Here is a 17,948-nt window from a genome sequence, read left to right as displayed (position 1 = left end):
CCTACAATTTACAGAAACTTGTTGTTTGTAACATGCTGCACGGTCTGTGCTTCGTGATGTCATTCTGGTTTCAGTGTCAGTTCGTTATGCGGCTCCAGTGGGTTGTTATTAGAGTAAGAGAATCAGAGGAGTCTGAATGCTGTTTGACCCAAACTCTGCTGTGTTTGTACCCTGCAGCGAGGCCACTCAGTGTGTGATGCTCTACTCCAGACAAGGCACCACAGACACCATCGAAGAGGTGGAGAATGAGCATGAACAAGGGGAGGACACACAGCAGGCTCCCTGGGAATCCCAACAGCTGGATGAGGGTCTACAGGACAAGGGTGGTCCTTGGAGTGATGTGGAACCTGGCGAGACAGAGGAGGAGGAGCAGGAGGAGGAGGAGGGTGAGGGGCGGGAGACTCAGGGAGAGCTTGAGGGGCTGGAGGGGTCCATGGACCAGGAGGGAGAGGAGAGAGAAGTTCCCTGGGAGTCTCTTTGTCCAGAGGAGGGTCCCTCTGTCAGACAGGAGGAGGCAGAGTCTGCCCCCCTTCCTCAGGAAAAGGACTTCACCAATGAGAGTGAGGACAGGGGAGGACAGCAGGATCTCATGCAGGCTGAAGGACAGGCAGGACTGCTCTACACCGCTGACACGGACGCTTCCAAAACATCCGACGCTGACGTGCCTCCTAGCTACAGCAAGGCGGTCAGCTTTGACCGGCTGGAGGTCAGCGATGATGAGAGTGACATGGATAGGAAGAGGCGTATGGTAATGACCTCTGACAGCCGCTCGGACAGCAGGTCAGACATCATGTTGCCTTCAATGACCACTGAGCTGACGGCCAGCGAACTGCTGCTCAACAAGTGAGTCCAAACGCGACAGAGGCTTATTGTCATTCCCCCACTCAACACCTCCAGAGACACACAGCTGCTTCAAAGAAAGTTTCAACCCCCAAGTGGTTAGATTCATGAACACGCTCTTCAAAACATGCATTCACAGTTCATGTTTTGGTTTTATGGCTGGTTTTGGCTTTTATGTGTATGTAAGTTTTAAGGGCTGAGAACCAGGGCAGACGTCTTTTACTGCATTTGAATTTACATCTTTACTTCTGTCAAATTTCTGACAATGAACTTGAACTTGTTGGGAGGCTCTAAAGGGACGTGAGCAGAGGAAATAATTACTCACCAGATGCTCACCGGAAACCAGAAAATTTCTTGTTCTCACTGCAGAGTTTATGGTTTCCGGCAAGCGTGAGACAATGTTCTTGTTTCCAGTGAGCACCAGATAGTTTCTGGAGAGCATGAGAAAGTTGTTTTTTTTCTCCATGTCCCCTTAGGCTCGGTAAACCTGTGTGCATAATTACGAGCAGCAAAATGTACTTCAAGTGTCAAAAGTAACGGGAAAGCCCATGATCTCCCCTCAGGGCTACACTATATTTAGCCATGATTACTTATTCCTTGATTAGCTTAAATTTATATTTATCAGATGACATTTTTCTTTCACATTTTTATGTGTGACAACTCTGGTAAAAGCACAACTGTTTTCTAGTGTTAAAGCCCCCCCATCACTGTTCTCTCCAGGATGTTTTACGATGAGGAGCTCGATCACTCCGATAAATTCTACCAAAGTCAGCCTCTCATCCTCCAGCTCTGCTACGCCCTCTACAACATGCTGGTGGCTCACTCTGAGATGGTGTGCTACCTGGTCATCATCATCAACCACATGGTGTCGGCCTCCTGTGCCACTCTGGTTCTTCCCATCACCATTTTCCTCTGGGCGATGCTGTCAGTGCCCCGTCCCAGCAAGCGCTACTGGATGACCGCCATTGTCTACACAGAGGTACAGATATGATGATGTAAAAAAAAAAAGTTCCTCGACATTCATGTTAAATTGTGTTCAAATAGTTGAATAATTCAATTTTTATCCATATACTGTACATTATCTTTGATGTCTTTTGATATCTTTGTTTCATTCGTGTTGTTTTCCCTTCAGATCACGATTGTCATCAAGTACTTCTTCCAGTTTGGCTTCTTCCCCTTCAACCAGAACAAGATAGACAAGGATAAACCGTTTCACCCTCCAAACATCATCGGCGTGGAGAAGAAGGATGGTTACGTCATGTATGACCTGCTCCAGTTACTGGCCCTCTTCTTCCACAGATCCATCCTGAAGGTGCTGCAAAGTCCACGTAGCTCTGATGTAAATTCTGGTATAAAACATGACACCTTGTCTTCTCTCCGTTTTCCAGTGCCACGGTCTGTGGGATGAGGATGATCCCAAAGAGAAGAAAGAGCTGCAACCTCAGAGTGAGTCAGAGGATGAAGGGAAAGACAAGGAGGAGAGTGAGAGGGAGTCTGACCCCGCGTCCTCCTTGAACAATGAGACGAGAGGCTCCACTCACACTTTGAGGTCCATAAACTTTGGGACCTCCATAGATTCGGGTCACGTCCAGATACACAACCCACCACAGCAGACGTACCAGCGCCGCAAGAGCTCCAGCGGAGGCTCGCACATCTCTCACCGATCTTTGCGCTCTTCTGCACGGTCAAAACGAGGTGACGGGCTTTTGTAATCTGGTTTAGGTTCTTGAGGTCGTAGAGTTTTTGGCTGGATAACAGAAAAATGAATCGACAGAAAATGAATAAGCAATTAAAAATACAAAACAATAACCTGTGTTGTTTCTCAGTCTTTGGCATGACTAAAATTTAAGAAAGAAGTTCTTGGATTTGGGATTTATTTTAAATGTAATACAGCGAAGTGTTTGAGGGAGAAAAAAAAATCTGCAGATTCATCACTAACCAAAGTAAGGGAGCTTGGAGTAAGTCCCTGGCTGTGTCAGCTGCCCGCTGCATCGTCAGAGTTCATTTACAGCTCGAAATGTAAATTGTTTCCACAGGAAGTGTGACTTCCCGGAACAGCAGCCGCAGGGATGGCAGCGAGGCCAGCGTGCATCAGAAGACCCGAAAACAGATGATTATGGAGAAACTGAAGGAGCAGCTGTACAAAGGAAAAGCTTTCATCATAAAGCAGTATGATATGCAGTATTTGCTTCGGAATGCACAGACGTCTGCTCTCTGAAACCCCCCCCCCAGCAGATGATGTCCTTCACGTTCTAATGTTGTTGTGGGGATGTGCATCCGCCTGTGTCGGTGCATCTGAATAATGCATCCGTCATATATCAGGAAACATGTTATGCACACCCTTGGGTGCACAGTTTGGCACAAGTATAGAAAAAAAAAAAGCAGCAAATGTTGTTCTTATATTGGGTAAGAAAATGACAACATAGCAAGTAGCAGCTACTCCTGTGACACTCCCTGTGCCTCTCTGTCTACGATGAATGATGCTGGACTCACTCATGCTTCCCCAAACTGTACAACCAGTGACCTCTGACCTTTCGCGTGTTGTATAGCTTACAGTGCATTAAGGTGACTTTTGCTGTCAGGGACGACACCAACATATAAACACAACACGTGATCAAAATAGCAACAAATTAAAAGCAAAATGTGCGACATGGACAAAGACAAAAAAAACTTGACATGGCAACAAATGAGACAAAATGTAAATTACATGTAAATGAAAAAAACCAAAAAAAAAAAAAAAAACAAATGCAAGAAAGCCACCCCTCTCTCTGCTCACAGTAACGATGGGTCTTGAACAGTTGTTCTCATCTGCGTCGCAGGTTCTTGGAGATCTACCTTCCCATGCGGCAGTTCTTCTATAACTTGATCCATCCAGACTACAGTGCAGTAACAGACGTCTACGTGCTGATGTTCCTCGCCGACACAGTCGATTTCATCATCATTGTGTTTGGGTTCTGGGCGTTTGGTGTAGGTTTTTTTTTCCGTAAGAGTGAGTATATCCCTCAGTTTTCAGCAGTATTGCTGAGTTATCTTTTCCCCTGCAGAAACACTCAGCAGCAGACATTACATCATCCCTGTCCGAGGATCAGGTGCCAGGACCCTTCTTGGTTATGGTCTTGATCCAGTTTGGGACCATGGTGGTGGACAGGGCTCTCTACCTCAGAAAGTCTGTTATGGGAAAGGTCATTTTCCAGGTCATCCTGGTCTTTGGCATTCACTTCTGGATGTTCTTTATCCTGCCAGGTGTTACAGAGAAGTAAGATATATTCATATTAATATCAATTCAGAGATCAGTTTGTGTCCTGAGCAATTTACGTGAAGCTTGATATTTTTGTTGTGTCATTTATTCCCCAGGTACGTATTTATTAAAGAAAAAAAACCTCAGAAAAAAGTCCCCATTCACACAAAGTTTTTTATGATCGATTGTAAATCCTAACATTTTATATTAGGTGGAAATGTGCTCTTCATTGATTTTCCTTGTCAGTTTCTGTTAGAAAAATCTAAATTATTCATTATTTTCTGCTGTCACTTAACAGTCATTTTGGATTGATGCTAGCGTTACATATTTAATGATAATTTGACGAGCTGCGTCCCATTTCTCTCACCTTCTATAGGCGTTTCAGCAAAAACACAGTGGCTCAGATGTGGTATTTTGTTAAGTGCATCTACTTTGGGCTGTCGGCGTATCAGATCCGCTGTGGTTATCCTACCCGTGTGCTGGGTAACTTCCTCACCAAGAGCTACAATTATGTCAACCTCTTCCTGTTTCAAGGGTGAGTTACGCTGGGAAAGCATCTTTTATTCCAGCTGAGCAAACCGGTCCAAGTCTCAGGTCGTGTCAGGGTGGCGAGGAGTCGCTGCTGCGTGGCTGGAAAGACGCTGATGACTGTTTCATTGATATATCTCCAAACAAGATATTTGCCCGAGGGAAATCTTTGGGGAATTTGCACGTGAATATTCCCTCAGAAAACACATTTGTCACATCCTGACAACAGATTTGATAACTGATTCCAAGTCATTTGGCCGTTTAATGTTTCTTGAACTTTTTTTCTCCACATTTCACAAGTAGTCTGCAGATGGTAAACATGATAGAATGATTGATGCTGGCTAAAAGGCTTCGTCGCAGCGACAGCCTCTCAATTCACATTTTTCATCACACACATTTTACCTCCCTCGTGACAGTCAGAGATAATTTTACAAACCCAAACGTCCATCTCGGGTTAATAACTGCACTGCTGCTTATTATAATATTAGTTTTGGATTGAGAAAACTGCATAGCCGACCAGCTTTGAAGTGTCTGGCTGTGCATGAATATGATGTCTTTGTAATGTGTTTTTACAGTGAAAAATTAAAGTAATACTTATAAGAAGAGGTCATAAAGTAAATTAGGAAAAAAAACAAACGGCTAGAAGGGAATGTTCCCACAGAATTAGCTAACTTCAGCCGCAGGTTCTGAGGTTGCCTCAAGCAAATGTTTTAATGTAACATTTAAAGAACCTTTTGACAATATTTTTGTCCAGGATAATTATGTTGCTTCAGTATATTGTTAAATATTTAGTTGGAAAATGTTTCAACTGCAACACTTTAAAAAATATTTGGTCAATAATCTGTTGCCTCAAGCAACATTTCTAGGTTATTTTATCCGGAATATTACCCGGCTCTTAGGGAGAACATTCTGGGAAACAATTTTTTTTTTTTTTTTAATTTCTGCCAATTGCATAATCAGAACATTATAAGTAGTATTCCCAGAGTAGAGAGAGATTAGGTTCCAGTATTATAATTTAATAATGATGATCATAAGCATTTACTTAATATACTACACTGTACGTGTCCTCATACATCCACAAAAACGGTAAACCTGAACTTAAATGTCACATTATCCAATAGTGATGAAGTGCAGTAGGCTATGTGTTTCCCAGGTTTTATTTATATATATATATGTATTATATTATATATGATTGTATTTTATTATTTGTACATTATTCACAAATATGAATTCATTGCTCAAAAAAAAAATCCAGCTTGATCCTCTTCCCCAGGGTAACTAACTCTGGTGTGTTACTTCCAGTTTCCGGCTGGTGCCCTTCCTGACGGAGCTGCGAGCCGTCATGGACTGGGTTTGGACTGACACGTCCCTGTCCCTGTCCAGCTGGATCTGCGTGGAGGACATCTACGCTCACATCTTTATCCTCAAATGTTGGCGGGAGTCTGAGAAGGTGTTTGTCTTCACAGCATCAAAGCCCAAAGCTGTCATGTTGGAATTCTTGCTGAAATTGACTTGTGCGGTTTCACAGAGGTCTTCATCTTTTCCCCTTGTTTTTGTTTTTGTTGTTTTGCCTGCCAGTGTTTCATTTTCATGAACTTTTCTGGGAAATAAAGTGAACTTTCTGTCTTTTGGGACTCAATCAGAAAGTTTTTGTTCTCTCTTGCTTCTGATTCTCCTGTGAATTGAGCGCATTGTGTTCCCTTCAATAGTCCTGGTGTAACTGTAATGTCCTTGGTGTTGTCGTGCGGCTGCAGAGGTACCCTCAGCCGCGAGGCCAGAAGAAGAAGAAGGTGGTGAAGTACGGGATGGGAGGGATGATCGTGATGCTGCTGATCTGCATCGTCTGGTTCCCGCTGCTCTTCATGTCCCTCATCAAGTCTGTCGCCGGCGTCGTCAATCCTCCGCTGGACGTCTCGTTTGAAATCACCCTGGCTGGTTTTCAGGTGAGAGCTGCTCCTCGTGACAACAGCTGCATGAAAGAGAGACCGAGAAGCAAACAGAAACAGAGAGACCAGCACTGACGCTCTGCCAAAAGCCAAATCTCAGCTGGATTCTTTCCCGGAAGGCCAGGTCTTAAATTATATCCATGGCTACTTTTTCACATCTTGCGTTGCACAGTTATTTTTGTTCCCATCTTTCATCCGTCTCACTCTGTTTTAGCATAAATTCATTTTCTTGTACAACATCTTAATGACTTTCACGTTTCTTGTGATCAAATTTCCTGGGTCTGCAGGAAAAACATCGGCAGCTGTGGTTGTAAATCGAATGTCATATCTGTATCTAATACATGTCTTGCTGATAAAACTACACAATTATTTTTAATATATTTTTAATTATTAAGTAAAAGTACTAACAAATGTACGTGTAGAAGTCTTTGAAGTCTTTTTTTTCTTTTCCTCCCAGCCCATCTTCACCATGAGCGCTCAACAAAAGCAGCTCAAGAGCGTGACAGACAAGGAATTTAAAGATTTTATGGAGAAGTATGACAGGAATGATGTAAGTACATGACTCACAGGGATTTTTCAGTAATTATGAATTTGGTTTTCCTGTCATTTATAAAAAAAAACAACAACATTTTGTCACTAATTTCCTGTTCATTGGCTGGTTTCTTTTAACTTTATTCCAGGGTTCTAATCATTTTCAAGTCATTTCTCAACAAAGACTTTAAAAAACAAAAACCTTGTAACATTGCTCAGGAATGGCATCTGCCTGAAAATATTCCTAGATATCGAGAAAGTCACTCCGAAATATCAAATTTCCTGCTTTTGGCCATTTATTCTCATCATGGATGATTGAAAACGTCTGGTGCTTATTTGTGATCTCGTGTCCCGGTCAGACAGCCTTGGAGTGGCTGGAGGGCTACATGTCGGGGGACCTGGTCATCGCTGAGCTGAAGGGAAGCTCCAACTCCCTGTGGACCATCAGCCCACCCAGCAGGAAAAACCTGATAGAGATGTTGAACTCCGAGGAGGAGTTCCTCATCACCGTGTCCTGGTCGGTGCAGAGGTATTATTTGACGGGGGCGACGCGCAGCTTCGCGGCTGCTGTTGACGCCGGAGAGAAAGTGTCATGTGTGAAGCCCAGGAGGAGCGGCGGTGTGGTTGTGTATTACTTGTACACGCAGTGAAAAAAAAATTAACCTCAAGATGAAACCTGTTCCCTTTGATTTTTGAAAAAGATAAACAAGTGCAGTAAAAATGTATTTGGGCCACAAATTACTTACATTTTAGGAGCGAGATAAATTGTGTGGCCTCAAATTAATGACGCTGAGGGAACCATTACATCCTTGATGGTTTTTCTCTCGATGCTCATTTAAAAACAAATCCCTCTTTTGCAGTTTCAGGACCTTTACTGTTATTGTAGCGTTTGATTGTCCAGCTTGTTAACATCAGTAACATAAACCACAGAGTCTAGTCCACTCAGAGGTGTGTATGTCGGAACTGTGTCATATAAGCTGTTGATAGATCGTTTAACTCGGAGCAACAGTTTTATGAGCTGAGTAAAACTCCCGTCCTCTCTTGTGATTACAGGAACCTCAGTCTTGGTGCCAAGGCTGAAACGGCTTCTGGAAAACGAGTGACACCCCTGGACACCATGACAAAACAAAAGCTGATAGTGATCCTAAATGGAACCGGAACTGACTCTCAAGTGTAAGTATTCCAGCTGCTTCCTGTCCTCTTGGACTCATCGAACTCTGAGCAGGAAATCGTCTCCTTTTATACTTTTCAACATATCAAGAAGTCAAATTACAGATTTCCTGCAGTGACGGCCTCTCTTCCTCTGCAGCACCCTGACAGACATATTTCCACGTTATATTAGAGCCCCCAGTGACTCCGACGCCAAGCCGGTGGAGCAGCTCTACGAAGGTGAACGTTTCAGTTTTCATCTCAGTGTGAACTGAACTGACTTTTGAGAAAGTTGTTGCTTTATAATTTGACAGCAAGGGAAATACTGTGCCTGTTTTGACTGCCCCTAGTGGTGGTATCAAGAAGTGCAGATAAAAACAAAAAAATGTACACACAGACAATTAAAAAATAACGATATATAAAATATATAAAAAGAAACAGGTTGTTGCTTTGGTTTCATTTTGTCTGCTGACTAAATTTGAATTTATTCTTCATCCTTGTAGACAAAAAAATGTTTGACGTAAATTTGACCTTGAAGCGAGCTCATAATGAGTCGGAACAGATCCAGGAGTGGTGGATCGTCAACCAGACAAAATTTGGGCTGATAGAAAAGGAGAGGGGGAAGTATGAAGAGTGCCTGGAGCTCTACGTGTTCAGCGACCAGGTCAGCCCGCCGAGTTTGGGCTTCCTGGCCGGATACGGGTACGTAGTGACTTATCAAGAGTTTGACATCGTGAAGTATCATCATTTTACTCATTAGTCATGCAGCTGTCCAAAGTTACAGGGCAATAAATCCATGCAAGTGTATCCTGTCTTCTAAGTTTACTTGGTTAAGTGTCCAAACCGATTCTTTCACAACAGTGTACACGTGTAAGACATCCTGGCAGAAAACCTGCAGGGCAAATTTTTTGTTGTCCAGTTTAGAGTATCAATCAGCCTCGTCCCCATTTGCTTGTCTTTGGACTGTGGGAGGAAGCTGGAGTACCAGAGAGAACCCACGCAGGCACAGGGAGAACATGCAGACTCCACACAGAAAGATCCCGTGCTCCAGCCGGGGCTTGAACCTGGAACCCTCTTGCTGTGAGGCGACTGTGCTGACCGCTGCACCACCGTGCCGTCCCATTTTGGTTTTAACTCGTCTTATTCAGAGCTGATCTTAGCTGCTGTGTTCCTAATGCCTCTGTGTCAATCTGTGCAAGTCTCAGCACAGAATTCATTGCAGGGAGAGTTTATGGCCAGTCGAGTGGTGTAAAGGGTCTTTACTTGTGTTTAAAACAGTATCGGGTCGACAGATTGGCCCTCACCTCAAACCTCTGACCAGACATCAGCTCAGGTGCATCCAACATTTTCAATCTGTAGGAGAAGTGTGTTGATTCAATTGACTGGAGCACTGCAGTGATAAAGGTTATTGATGTATGCAGCTGGCAGGTTCTTGCGGCCTTCACCTGATACCACCAGCTATCCATCCAAAGATATTTACCACAATAAGCCCAAGAAAAGCAGCTTGACTTCATGTTTAGATGTGAAAGAAGTCAAGTTGACGTTGCTGCAGAGTGGCCAGCAGGAGGCGACTGATAGCAAGTCTGTGAAAAAGTGACTGCATCTCACTTTGCTGGTGAGTTTATGGTCTCAGTCACTAGTTTTGATTCTTTAACCCAATTTGATGTTAGTTTTTATGAATTAACGTACCATTGAGGGTAAAATCCATGATATGCTTCAAAGTGTGGGTACCTTATTATTGAGTTTCTGGAGATGAAGGCTGCTCAAACTTTTTTTTTTTTTTTCCAAAAGGCCCAAAACTCAAATTAAATGAGGTCAAAAAAAGAACGAGATACTTTTGTCTCTACCCTCTCTAATTTAAAAAACAAAAAAATTTGAGATCTTGCATATTAAAAGAGTATTTTTACCTCACAAAATCAGCATAAACTGTGAATGATATCTTTTTTTCAAGTAGAACCTTATGAGGACCAAACCTGGCCCCCTGGGCCCCCCTTTGAGCAGCCCCTGTTTAATAGATTGCTTTAAAAAGTCAGATATTTCAAATGTTGTAGTGCTGCACTGTGACCTCAAGAACCAACCACTCCGACATGGTCTGCAGGCGCTTGTGTGTGTGTGTGTGTGTGTGTGTGTGTGTGTGTGTGTGTGTGTGTGTCTAAAACCTAAAAACAGTGTCTGATGTGGGAGATATTCTAAAACTCCAACCAATCCTGCTGCCTTTGCAGCCTCATGATCACAACTTACAGCATTTCCTGTCTATCACAGTCAACTTCCTGTCTGCTTCCAGCACCGACCGCTCTGATTAACCTCCTGTGCTTCCTGTGTAGAATCATGGGCTTGTACGCCTCAGTGGTTCTGGTCATCGGCAAGTTTGTGCGTGAGTTCTTCAGCGGCATCTCTCACACCATCATGTTTGAAGAGCTACCCAACGTGGATCGCATCCTTAAGCTGTGCACAGACATCTTCCTGGTCCGAGAGACTGGGGAGCTGGACCTGGAGGAGGACATGTACGCCAAACTCATCTTCCTCTACCGATCGCCAGAGACTATGATCAAGTGGACACGGGAGAAAACTCAGTGAAACCCATTGACAGCACACCCAGAGACACGTGGAGGAGGTCGCTCTGTTGATGTGAGCAGCTACTACAACCCATCTGCCTGCTGAGGGAGCGCGGCGCAGCTGAGGACACGTCTCCTTCCTCTTTGAGCTCTGATGGCGGTGGTAGCTCCACACTTTTTTGAGTTAATCTTTTTTACTCTTTGGTGATTGAAAAAACAACAACAACAACAACAACAACAACGACGACGGTCATCTGAATAAAATTGTGAGCACAATTTGCTGGTGCTGTGTTTATCTAACCTGGCTTTGACTTCCAGTGGATAAAATGAAGCAGCCAGAGAAATCTTTTAGGACAGTTTTAATAAATTAATATCTGATCTGAGAAGTTCCTACCCAAATACAAGCATTGATTTTTTTAAAGCTTAACTGCTTGAATCTCAACTGCTCTCCAATCCACTGTGTTTTTAGTTTTGTTTTTACTGGCTTGGCGGAGAGAAGCTCAGACAACAGTGATCTATAAGGGCTTCCCATACAAACCACATGAGCACAATCTCATATCTTCTCCAACTGGAACGCTCGGATTGTGGGACTGTGCAATATTGAGCTCCCGAGTTTTTCAAGGATGCGGATCGAAAAAGTTGATTCTGACACTTAAAGAGCACCTTGTTTCTTTTTTAAAGACCACGCAGGAGCCACTCCAGACGAAATGAAGACAACATTATCTTGCCTTATTTTGTTTGTATGAGTGAAACTCTTTATCACCCACATATCTTTCTCAGGAAGATTCGCAGATATTCAGTGTATGAGTTGTATGTTACAATATGTAGGCATCGATGGATCTAAAAGACTGACGAGAACTATTTAAATGGCATGATAATGTAATGTAAACCCGGTGAGATGGACTGTATAACTCGTATGTTTACTGCACAAGGGAGACCGTCTTAAGAGAACAGATATCTACACACCTGCTGTGGGCTGGTTTCCTCACTGAAAATGAGATTAATTGCCAATAATCCACGTGATGAATCATCCGCAGGTTGGCTCGAGTCAAGACCAGCAGAGGGCTGTTTGTCAATCAGGGTAACTTGCATTAAGTGGTAAAACGTACACCACCCAGAGGCGGGCATTCAGCCAACCAGGACGAAATAAAGAGGCCACACAAATCACGCAAAGGGCTGGAACATGAAGCTCTTTGGTCCAAACTATGCATTAGAGGACACTGTAGCATGAGAGAAACTCTTCATTATTGCCATGACTAATTTTCATTACATGTACATATAAGTTGAATGGGACGAGTCTTCGGTGGAATTGAAATGTGAAACTATTATGTGATGTGGAGGTTCAGAGATCTACTAATAAAACAAGTGGAAAGGTGTGAGCCTCTGTTTCCTTCAGGTGAAGGTCTGGTGCACAGGCCGGGATCAGGTGTGAACAGGACCCCCCCAGATATCAGAACCTCAGAGGACAGACTTTAATCAGGTACTACATTCACAGTTTAAAGGCCTGTATTACATCCCTGAATTTAATCTGAAACCCTTTGTCATTTTGCCACTGTGGTATATTTGAAGCGTTTTCTTGAAGTTTATTCAGAACGCTGTCTCGAGTGCGGAGTTCGTAACACTTGATGGACGCTGGCTCAAGCGCCACGAAGCAGTTTGACGACTGCACATGTGGCAGAACGCTGAGAAACAACCCACCTATGTGGATCAGAATACTCCATGACTGTATTCAGTCAGTCTCACTCCGCCTTATCCAAGTTAAGGTCATTAGAAAAAGGCTGCATACATGAGAGTATTTTCTTAATCCGGCTGTTACTGCAACAGAACCATCCGTGGAAACGCTGCCATTGTGTGTCAGCGTCTGTTCCGGGCTTCTGTAGAAACATGGCAGTGTCATCTGGTGGGCTCGTTCATGGGGACCCTCTCCTGATGGCGATGTGAAAAGACTTCTTGGTTTTAGTAGGCGAGACAAAGATACTTGGCAAGAACACTAGTTTTACCTCACTCAGTTGCAACATTCCGGTCAGTTTGGATTTTGTTCAGGCCGACTTGAATCAGCGCAGGTTCTTGGGGTTGGGAGGGAACGAAGCTGAATGGGAGAGCATGAACAGGGAGTCAACATTAGCCACCGTCTTAGGAGGCTCTTACATGTCTGTCAGGCACCATTTTGGTACAGGCAGTTGCTGTTGGCCACGTGGAAACGTGTCCGCTAAGCCCTTAAAAAAAAATGACACCATTTAATGCCACTCAATGGAAATGTTTATTGATGTATGTGCAAACTTTGGAGATATGTTTTTGAGGAATAAACAAGTGGGCGACAGCACAAATAAAAAAATGTAAACAGTCCCTTTATAACCTTTAGTTGTGGTACGTGGAAATGGTTTTCATAATCATGAATTTGTCACAATTGCAATATAAGAGCATTAAGATTCATCACAAAGACACAACTTGAGTGTTTAAGGGGGAAATCAAGAGGGAATTGACTATAAACACTCTTCTTCAGCTTTATCACTTTAATCTGGTGATTATAATGTGTTAGAACACACAGCTGCGACTATCCTAAGGTGCAAGACAATACACACACCCACACACACACCTCGAGGTAGACAGACATGACGACAGTCTACAGTTGGCTACAAGCTGTGGCATCAGGAGCTGTACTTTTTATTTCCTTGATTTATTTGAATAAGCGCTTATACAATTATGTCAATCATTTTTTCAAGCATAAATGTTCAAAAAGTCAAATTTCTGACCTTTTCCATTCCAAACTCATGCATTTACAAATTGATTGCATATTGTTCCAGTAACATTTTCAACTGGCTGCAGCCATGAATACTGAATAAATTAACTCTGTACAAATAAACACCTATACACTGATCAACTCATTGAACATATAGTAGAGAATGTCTGATTTTAATACACCTGTAGCGTTGGTCGACTCCACCCACAAACAGCAAAATTGACAGTTTCACAGAGACCAGAAATAATTAAACATTTACCCACGACAGGAGGCTTTCATACATTATTGAACATTGAAGTATGTTTTTCACTCCACCTCAAGGAAAACCTGCAAATTAAAAAAAAGAAGTTGTCTTAACTCTCATCAGCAACATTTAACTGCTGGGTGTTTTCAATCCGATTTCTTAATTTTTTGTTTTGTTTTTTTGCACAATTTTCACCCATCTGAGCTTCAGAGCTGGAAGAAACGGTTTGTCAGGGTTTCTAACTCACACACGGGGGGGGGGGGGGGGGGGTGAAGTAGTGGAGCAGCAGATGGAAAGAGTCGACTCCATACAGACTGAAGGCTAACACAACCCTCCCTCATATTCATCCTCTTCCTCAGCTGCTGCCGGCGCCCCGCCGGCGCCACCCTGTGGTGCAGCTGCAGCCTTCTTCTTCTTTCCTCCCCCTCCAGGGACCCTCAGAGAAATGGCCAGCTTGGCGTACTGTGAGGGAGTGTAGAATGAAGTGTTATCGATTTGAACATGAAAAGGCCCTAAAAAAAACAAAAAACTAAACAAAACGCAACATTTCTTATTGTTTCACAAGAGATTTCTGTATTTTTATACACCAACTGAGTCACTGGTGTTGTTGAGCAACATCAGGATTAAAAATGAAAATGACTGTTGTTGCTTATGTTGCCAGAACTGTCAATCAAATCCAGCACGCCCCAACACTTCCTGAGACATGATTTTGGCACTGTTGGTGTCTTTGTGTGGAACGTGTGTTGTCCTTCTAAATAAAATAAAATAGAAATGGCGACTGTTGCCCTGTTACGTAATCGTGTAGAATCTCTCTATAACTTCCTGGATCCACACCCCAAAAACGGTGAAACTATAATTATGGCCCTCCTTAATTCTGCTGACACATACCAATCACCCAACCACCCCGGCGGGAGTTTAAAAAAAAACAACAATAAAAACAGTACACTTCATGCAACCCTAGCCAACATGTTCTTATTTGAAAGGCAGCTGATTGCTCCTCGATCTAAGTTCTATCATCCTCCCATATTACATCAACCTCCATCTACAACTTCTGCTGTTACTCTGCTAAGAGACATAACAACACCAGCGATCATCAGGCCGAAACATCCTGACACGCCGTCGGCTCAGGGAGGCACACCAGATTTACTAGCGAGTCACTGCGAATGCCACTCACGTCATTGTCCATGTACTTCAGTAAAGGTGAGTTGCACACACGATAAACCTGGTCCTCGTCCTGCTCGTCGTAGCCCTGCAGTAGCGTCTCCATGGCAACACAATCTTCACTTCCACTGTAGCCTGGTAGGCTGGTGGAGATGAAGCAGAAGTACAGGTGAAGAGGCAGCAGCGCTACGCCGTGATCACTAAAGCTCAGCCATAACGGTTTCTTATGTTTTTCCTTGATTCAAAGTTACCTTGAGGCAGACGTCAAACGCCCGAGGTGACAAACGTAATGAAACCAGTGTAAATTCTCATACCTGTAACTTTCTCTGACACATTTATCGGCTGCGACGTAGTCGCCTCTGTGAAGATGAATCAGCACTTGAGCGGTTGTTTTCTAGAGAATACGAAATCACAGGGAAAAAACGATGAGTGCGCACTGAATAAATGATACACTGAAGTCTTTTGATGAGCCTCCTACAGATGTTTGGGGTGAGCTACATCACCACGCAGGGGTGAGAAATGTGACACCTCAAACAGGTCCTTTGTAAGTACCTACTCTCCATCTCGGATTCATTTATTAGGGAAACTTAAACATTTGTTTTTGCGACGATTGATGGTTAAACCAACGATTGATCTCCCCCTTTTTCCATGATAGACTGTGGAGGGAAGTGATAAACCACACCAACGGCATTAAAGTCATGAGCCTGTTGAGCATGTCAACACTGCCTTGTGTCCACCAGACATCCCATTGTCATAGCTTTAGTGTCCACCCACCTTGAAGCACATTGGAAAGTTCTCAATCTCTTTGTACATGTTCTTCTCTTTCTGCAGAGCAACGGCTGCTTCGTCCAGCCTGGTGAGAGACGCATAAACAGAGTGAGTTCTTAGTCAATAGCAGGTGTTATTACATGGATTATAACACAATTATGTTCCTAGATGACACTGAGGGTGCATGAGGTGGACTAGAAAACGTGTGGTTACACTGTCACGATGGAGGGTGAAATACCATGGAACACCTGAACACCATGGCAATCAAAGTATCAAGCCAAGAAAATCACCCTCAGTTACCTCATCTGACTGTGGCATTTACTCTTAACTTACAGGCCAGCTTTCAACGTCTGCATTCACCTGTAACAGCTCCACTGTATTTGTCCTAAACTGCTTGCTTCAGTTCAATAATAAGTGAGATTTATTCCTCTTTGTCTTTATACCTTTTTAACCTGACCAGCAGTCTGGAGGCTTTGCCCAGCAGCTCAACTGCCTGGCGCAGACGGTCCTCGTTCTGCAGACAGGAAGCAAGGACACGCTCATCAAACGAGACAAAATCAACAATCGGGTGATTGACTGAAACATTCGTGGAGCCTCATTCTCACCTCAAACACACCGGCTGCCTTCTGATATAAATCAACAGCTTTCTCCAGGTTTAGCGGCTCAATGAGTCTGAGGACAAACATTTTAGATTGAGTGAAAGTGTGAACACATTTGCTTGTTTCAGTGACTTGTTTTTATGAGGTTTCTTATATTTGGTGAGCAGATGACAAATTTCCACCTTGGTTCACTATAAAGATATTTTTGTTTTCTCCTTCTAACAAGATTAACCAACACATATCTGCCATAATACCCATCTGGTTGCTTGCAATGTCAAGAAAGTGGTTTAGCCTGATTATATTTGTGTCAGTATGTAAATTTAGGGGCATATATATATTTGTATTTATTTATTTATTTTTTTACTTTCCAGCCCTGTCCAGAGCCATGGCAGCAGTGTCAGGGGTCCCATTCTCCATGTACATCATGCAGGCTTTCTCTATGTACTGGATGGCCTCTGGCATCTTCTTTTGTTCCTGTTGGAGGGCAAACACAGCGATACTACACTCCTGTGGCACACAATTTAAATGTTCATGAGTTCAGTGTTTACGCTGTAGCTGTACTCACCTTCATCATCATACCCGCCTGTTCAATAGCCCTGACGAAGAGGAAAAGAGTATAAAAAACACGGCCCCAGTGTTAAATACTGAACCGGCAGTGACTTTTACAATAAGATACTTACTTTGCAGCATGGAAAAGCCTGCAGCAGAAGTTAAGGAAACGACAGAACATATTCTAACACCAAGAATCTGTGGAAGAGCTCAAGTGAGGATACGCCTTGTTTTCTGTGTGATATTCAGCTTCTTTCAGGTAGGCATCCTTCGCCTGCTCATACTGCTTGGCATTCTTGAAGCAGACAGCTTGAAGCAGGATACAGATGTTGGTTGACAATATCATGATTACAGTGTCTTCCTAGTTAATACTGTGGTATCAATTATGCTGACATGATCGATCATAGGTTACCTGCTTTGGCGTATTCTGATGCAGCACTGTCAAAATCTGGCTTCCACTTTGTCAAACTCGTTTTTAAGCTACAAAAACACACCAAAGAGCAAATTACAAATAGTTCTACCAGGTATTTATATGTGGACAAATTATCAAGACTTCCAGATGACCATTATAAACTATTACAAACACGTATATTACACGTATCGATACGCTGGTGATGCAACATCAGCTGTCAATGTTTGTCGCATAACCTCTAATGGAAATAGCACAGTGGCCTTTTAGCTAAAGAAGCTAACACCAATTGTAAAACAAACTGGCTGCCGAGGACGAACGATTTCTGCCGTCACTCACCATTTCTCCGCTTTAGCTATGTGCTCATGAGCTTCATTGATTTTCTGAGCGGCCATGCTATCACTAAATCCGACTCCGCGTGAGGAACTGGTGATCAGTAAATTGCTATGGATGTTGCTTCGTCGATGTTTGGATTACAGGGGGCGGGGCTAAACACAACGTCGCCCAGTGTCGCAGACTACGGGTGCCGACAAGGGTGGTGCACTTCGCGGCTGCAGGCCGGAAAACAGCAAATACAAGCCCTAACCAAACTGAGCGACTGTTCAAGATTCAGGTTCAGGATCCAGGATTCATCCACTCATGAAACTCCGTTTAACTGGACTTTGTATCATTGATTGTAGGCTATAATTTT

At 43.3% G+C, this 17,948-nt stretch overlaps 2 protein-coding genes across 4 annotated transcripts in view; one reads left to right on the top strand and one right to left on the bottom strand.

Annotated features, from left to right (window-relative positions):
- The window catches only part of piezo2b (piezo-type mechanosensitive ion channel component 2b), a 74,448-nt gene extending 62,286 nt beyond the window's left edge, over positions 1 to 12,162 (top strand). For all 3 annotated transcript variants that reach the window (XM_086204291.1, XM_086204292.1, XM_086204290.1), the window contains 16 exons: positions 178 to 843; positions 1,561 to 1,819; positions 1,973 to 2,152; positions 2,229 to 2,535; positions 2,877 to 3,009; positions 3,660 to 3,807; positions 3,885 to 4,096; positions 4,455 to 4,613; positions 5,909 to 6,056; positions 6,361 to 6,549; positions 7,010 to 7,102; positions 7,443 to 7,612; positions 8,137 to 8,256; positions 8,393 to 8,472; positions 8,736 to 8,934; positions 10,557 to 12,162. In XM_086204291.1, coding sequence (XP_086060417.1) covers positions 178 to 843; positions 1,561 to 1,819; positions 1,973 to 2,152; positions 2,229 to 2,535; positions 2,877 to 3,009; positions 3,660 to 3,807; positions 3,885 to 4,096; positions 4,455 to 4,613; positions 5,909 to 6,056; positions 6,361 to 6,549; positions 7,010 to 7,102; positions 7,443 to 7,612; positions 8,137 to 8,256; positions 8,393 to 8,472; positions 8,736 to 8,934; positions 10,557 to 10,809 — 3,316 coding nt within the window. In that variant the 3' untranslated portion in view covers positions 10,810 to 12,162. The remainder of the gene's footprint in view (positions 1 to 177; positions 844 to 1,560; positions 1,820 to 1,972; positions 2,153 to 2,228; positions 2,536 to 2,876; positions 3,010 to 3,659; positions 3,808 to 3,884; positions 4,097 to 4,454; positions 4,614 to 5,908; positions 6,057 to 6,360; positions 6,550 to 7,009; positions 7,103 to 7,442; positions 7,613 to 8,136; positions 8,257 to 8,392; positions 8,473 to 8,735; positions 8,935 to 10,556) is intronic.
- An 867-nt stretch (positions 12,163 to 13,029) lies between these two features.
- napgb (N-ethylmaleimide-sensitive factor attachment protein, gamma b) lies at positions 13,030 to 17,753 on the bottom strand. Its single transcript, XM_086204303.1, has 12 exons — positions 17,597 to 17,753; positions 17,261 to 17,328; positions 17,073 to 17,157; positions 16,980 to 16,997; positions 16,865 to 16,895; positions 16,664 to 16,773; positions 16,306 to 16,372; positions 16,144 to 16,214; positions 15,707 to 15,785; positions 15,247 to 15,326; positions 14,946 to 15,075; positions 13,030 to 14,233 (listed from the first exon to the last, which is right to left on the bottom strand). The coding sequence occupies exons 1-12, from the start codon at positions 17,650 to 17,652 to the stop codon at positions 14,093 to 14,095; spliced, it is 936 nt and encodes a 311-aa protein (XP_086060429.1). The 5' UTR covers positions 17,653 to 17,753; the 3' UTR covers positions 13,030 to 14,092.
- Between the last annotated feature and the right edge of the window lie 195 nt (positions 17,754 to 17,948).

The sequence above is a fragment of the Aulostomus chinensis genome, chromosome 5 (assembly GCF_037954235.1).
Source record: "Aulostomus chinensis isolate RoL2024-O1b breed Wild chromosome 5, RoL_Achi_v1.0, whole genome shotgun sequence".
Taxonomy (NCBI): Eukaryota; Metazoa; Chordata; class Actinopteri; order Syngnathiformes; family Aulostomidae; genus Aulostomus; species Aulostomus chinensis.
This window is presented reverse-complemented; position numbering and strand designations above follow the sequence as displayed.

Bases quoted from the DNA above. Each gene is read 5' to 3' on its own strand.
- napgb (XM_086204303.1), bottom strand. From the start codon at position 17,652: ATGGCCGCTCAGAAAATCAATGAAGCTCATGAGCACATAGCTAAAGCG. The intron at 17,158-17,260 runs GTAACCTATGAT...TCCTGCTTCAAG, and splicing joins ATCAGAATACGCCAAAGCAG to CTGTCTGCTTCAAGAATGCC. The intron at 16,774-16,864 runs GTGAGTACAGCT...GCCCTCCAACAG, and splicing joins AGGCGGGTATGATGATGAAG to GAACAAAAGAAGATGCCAGA.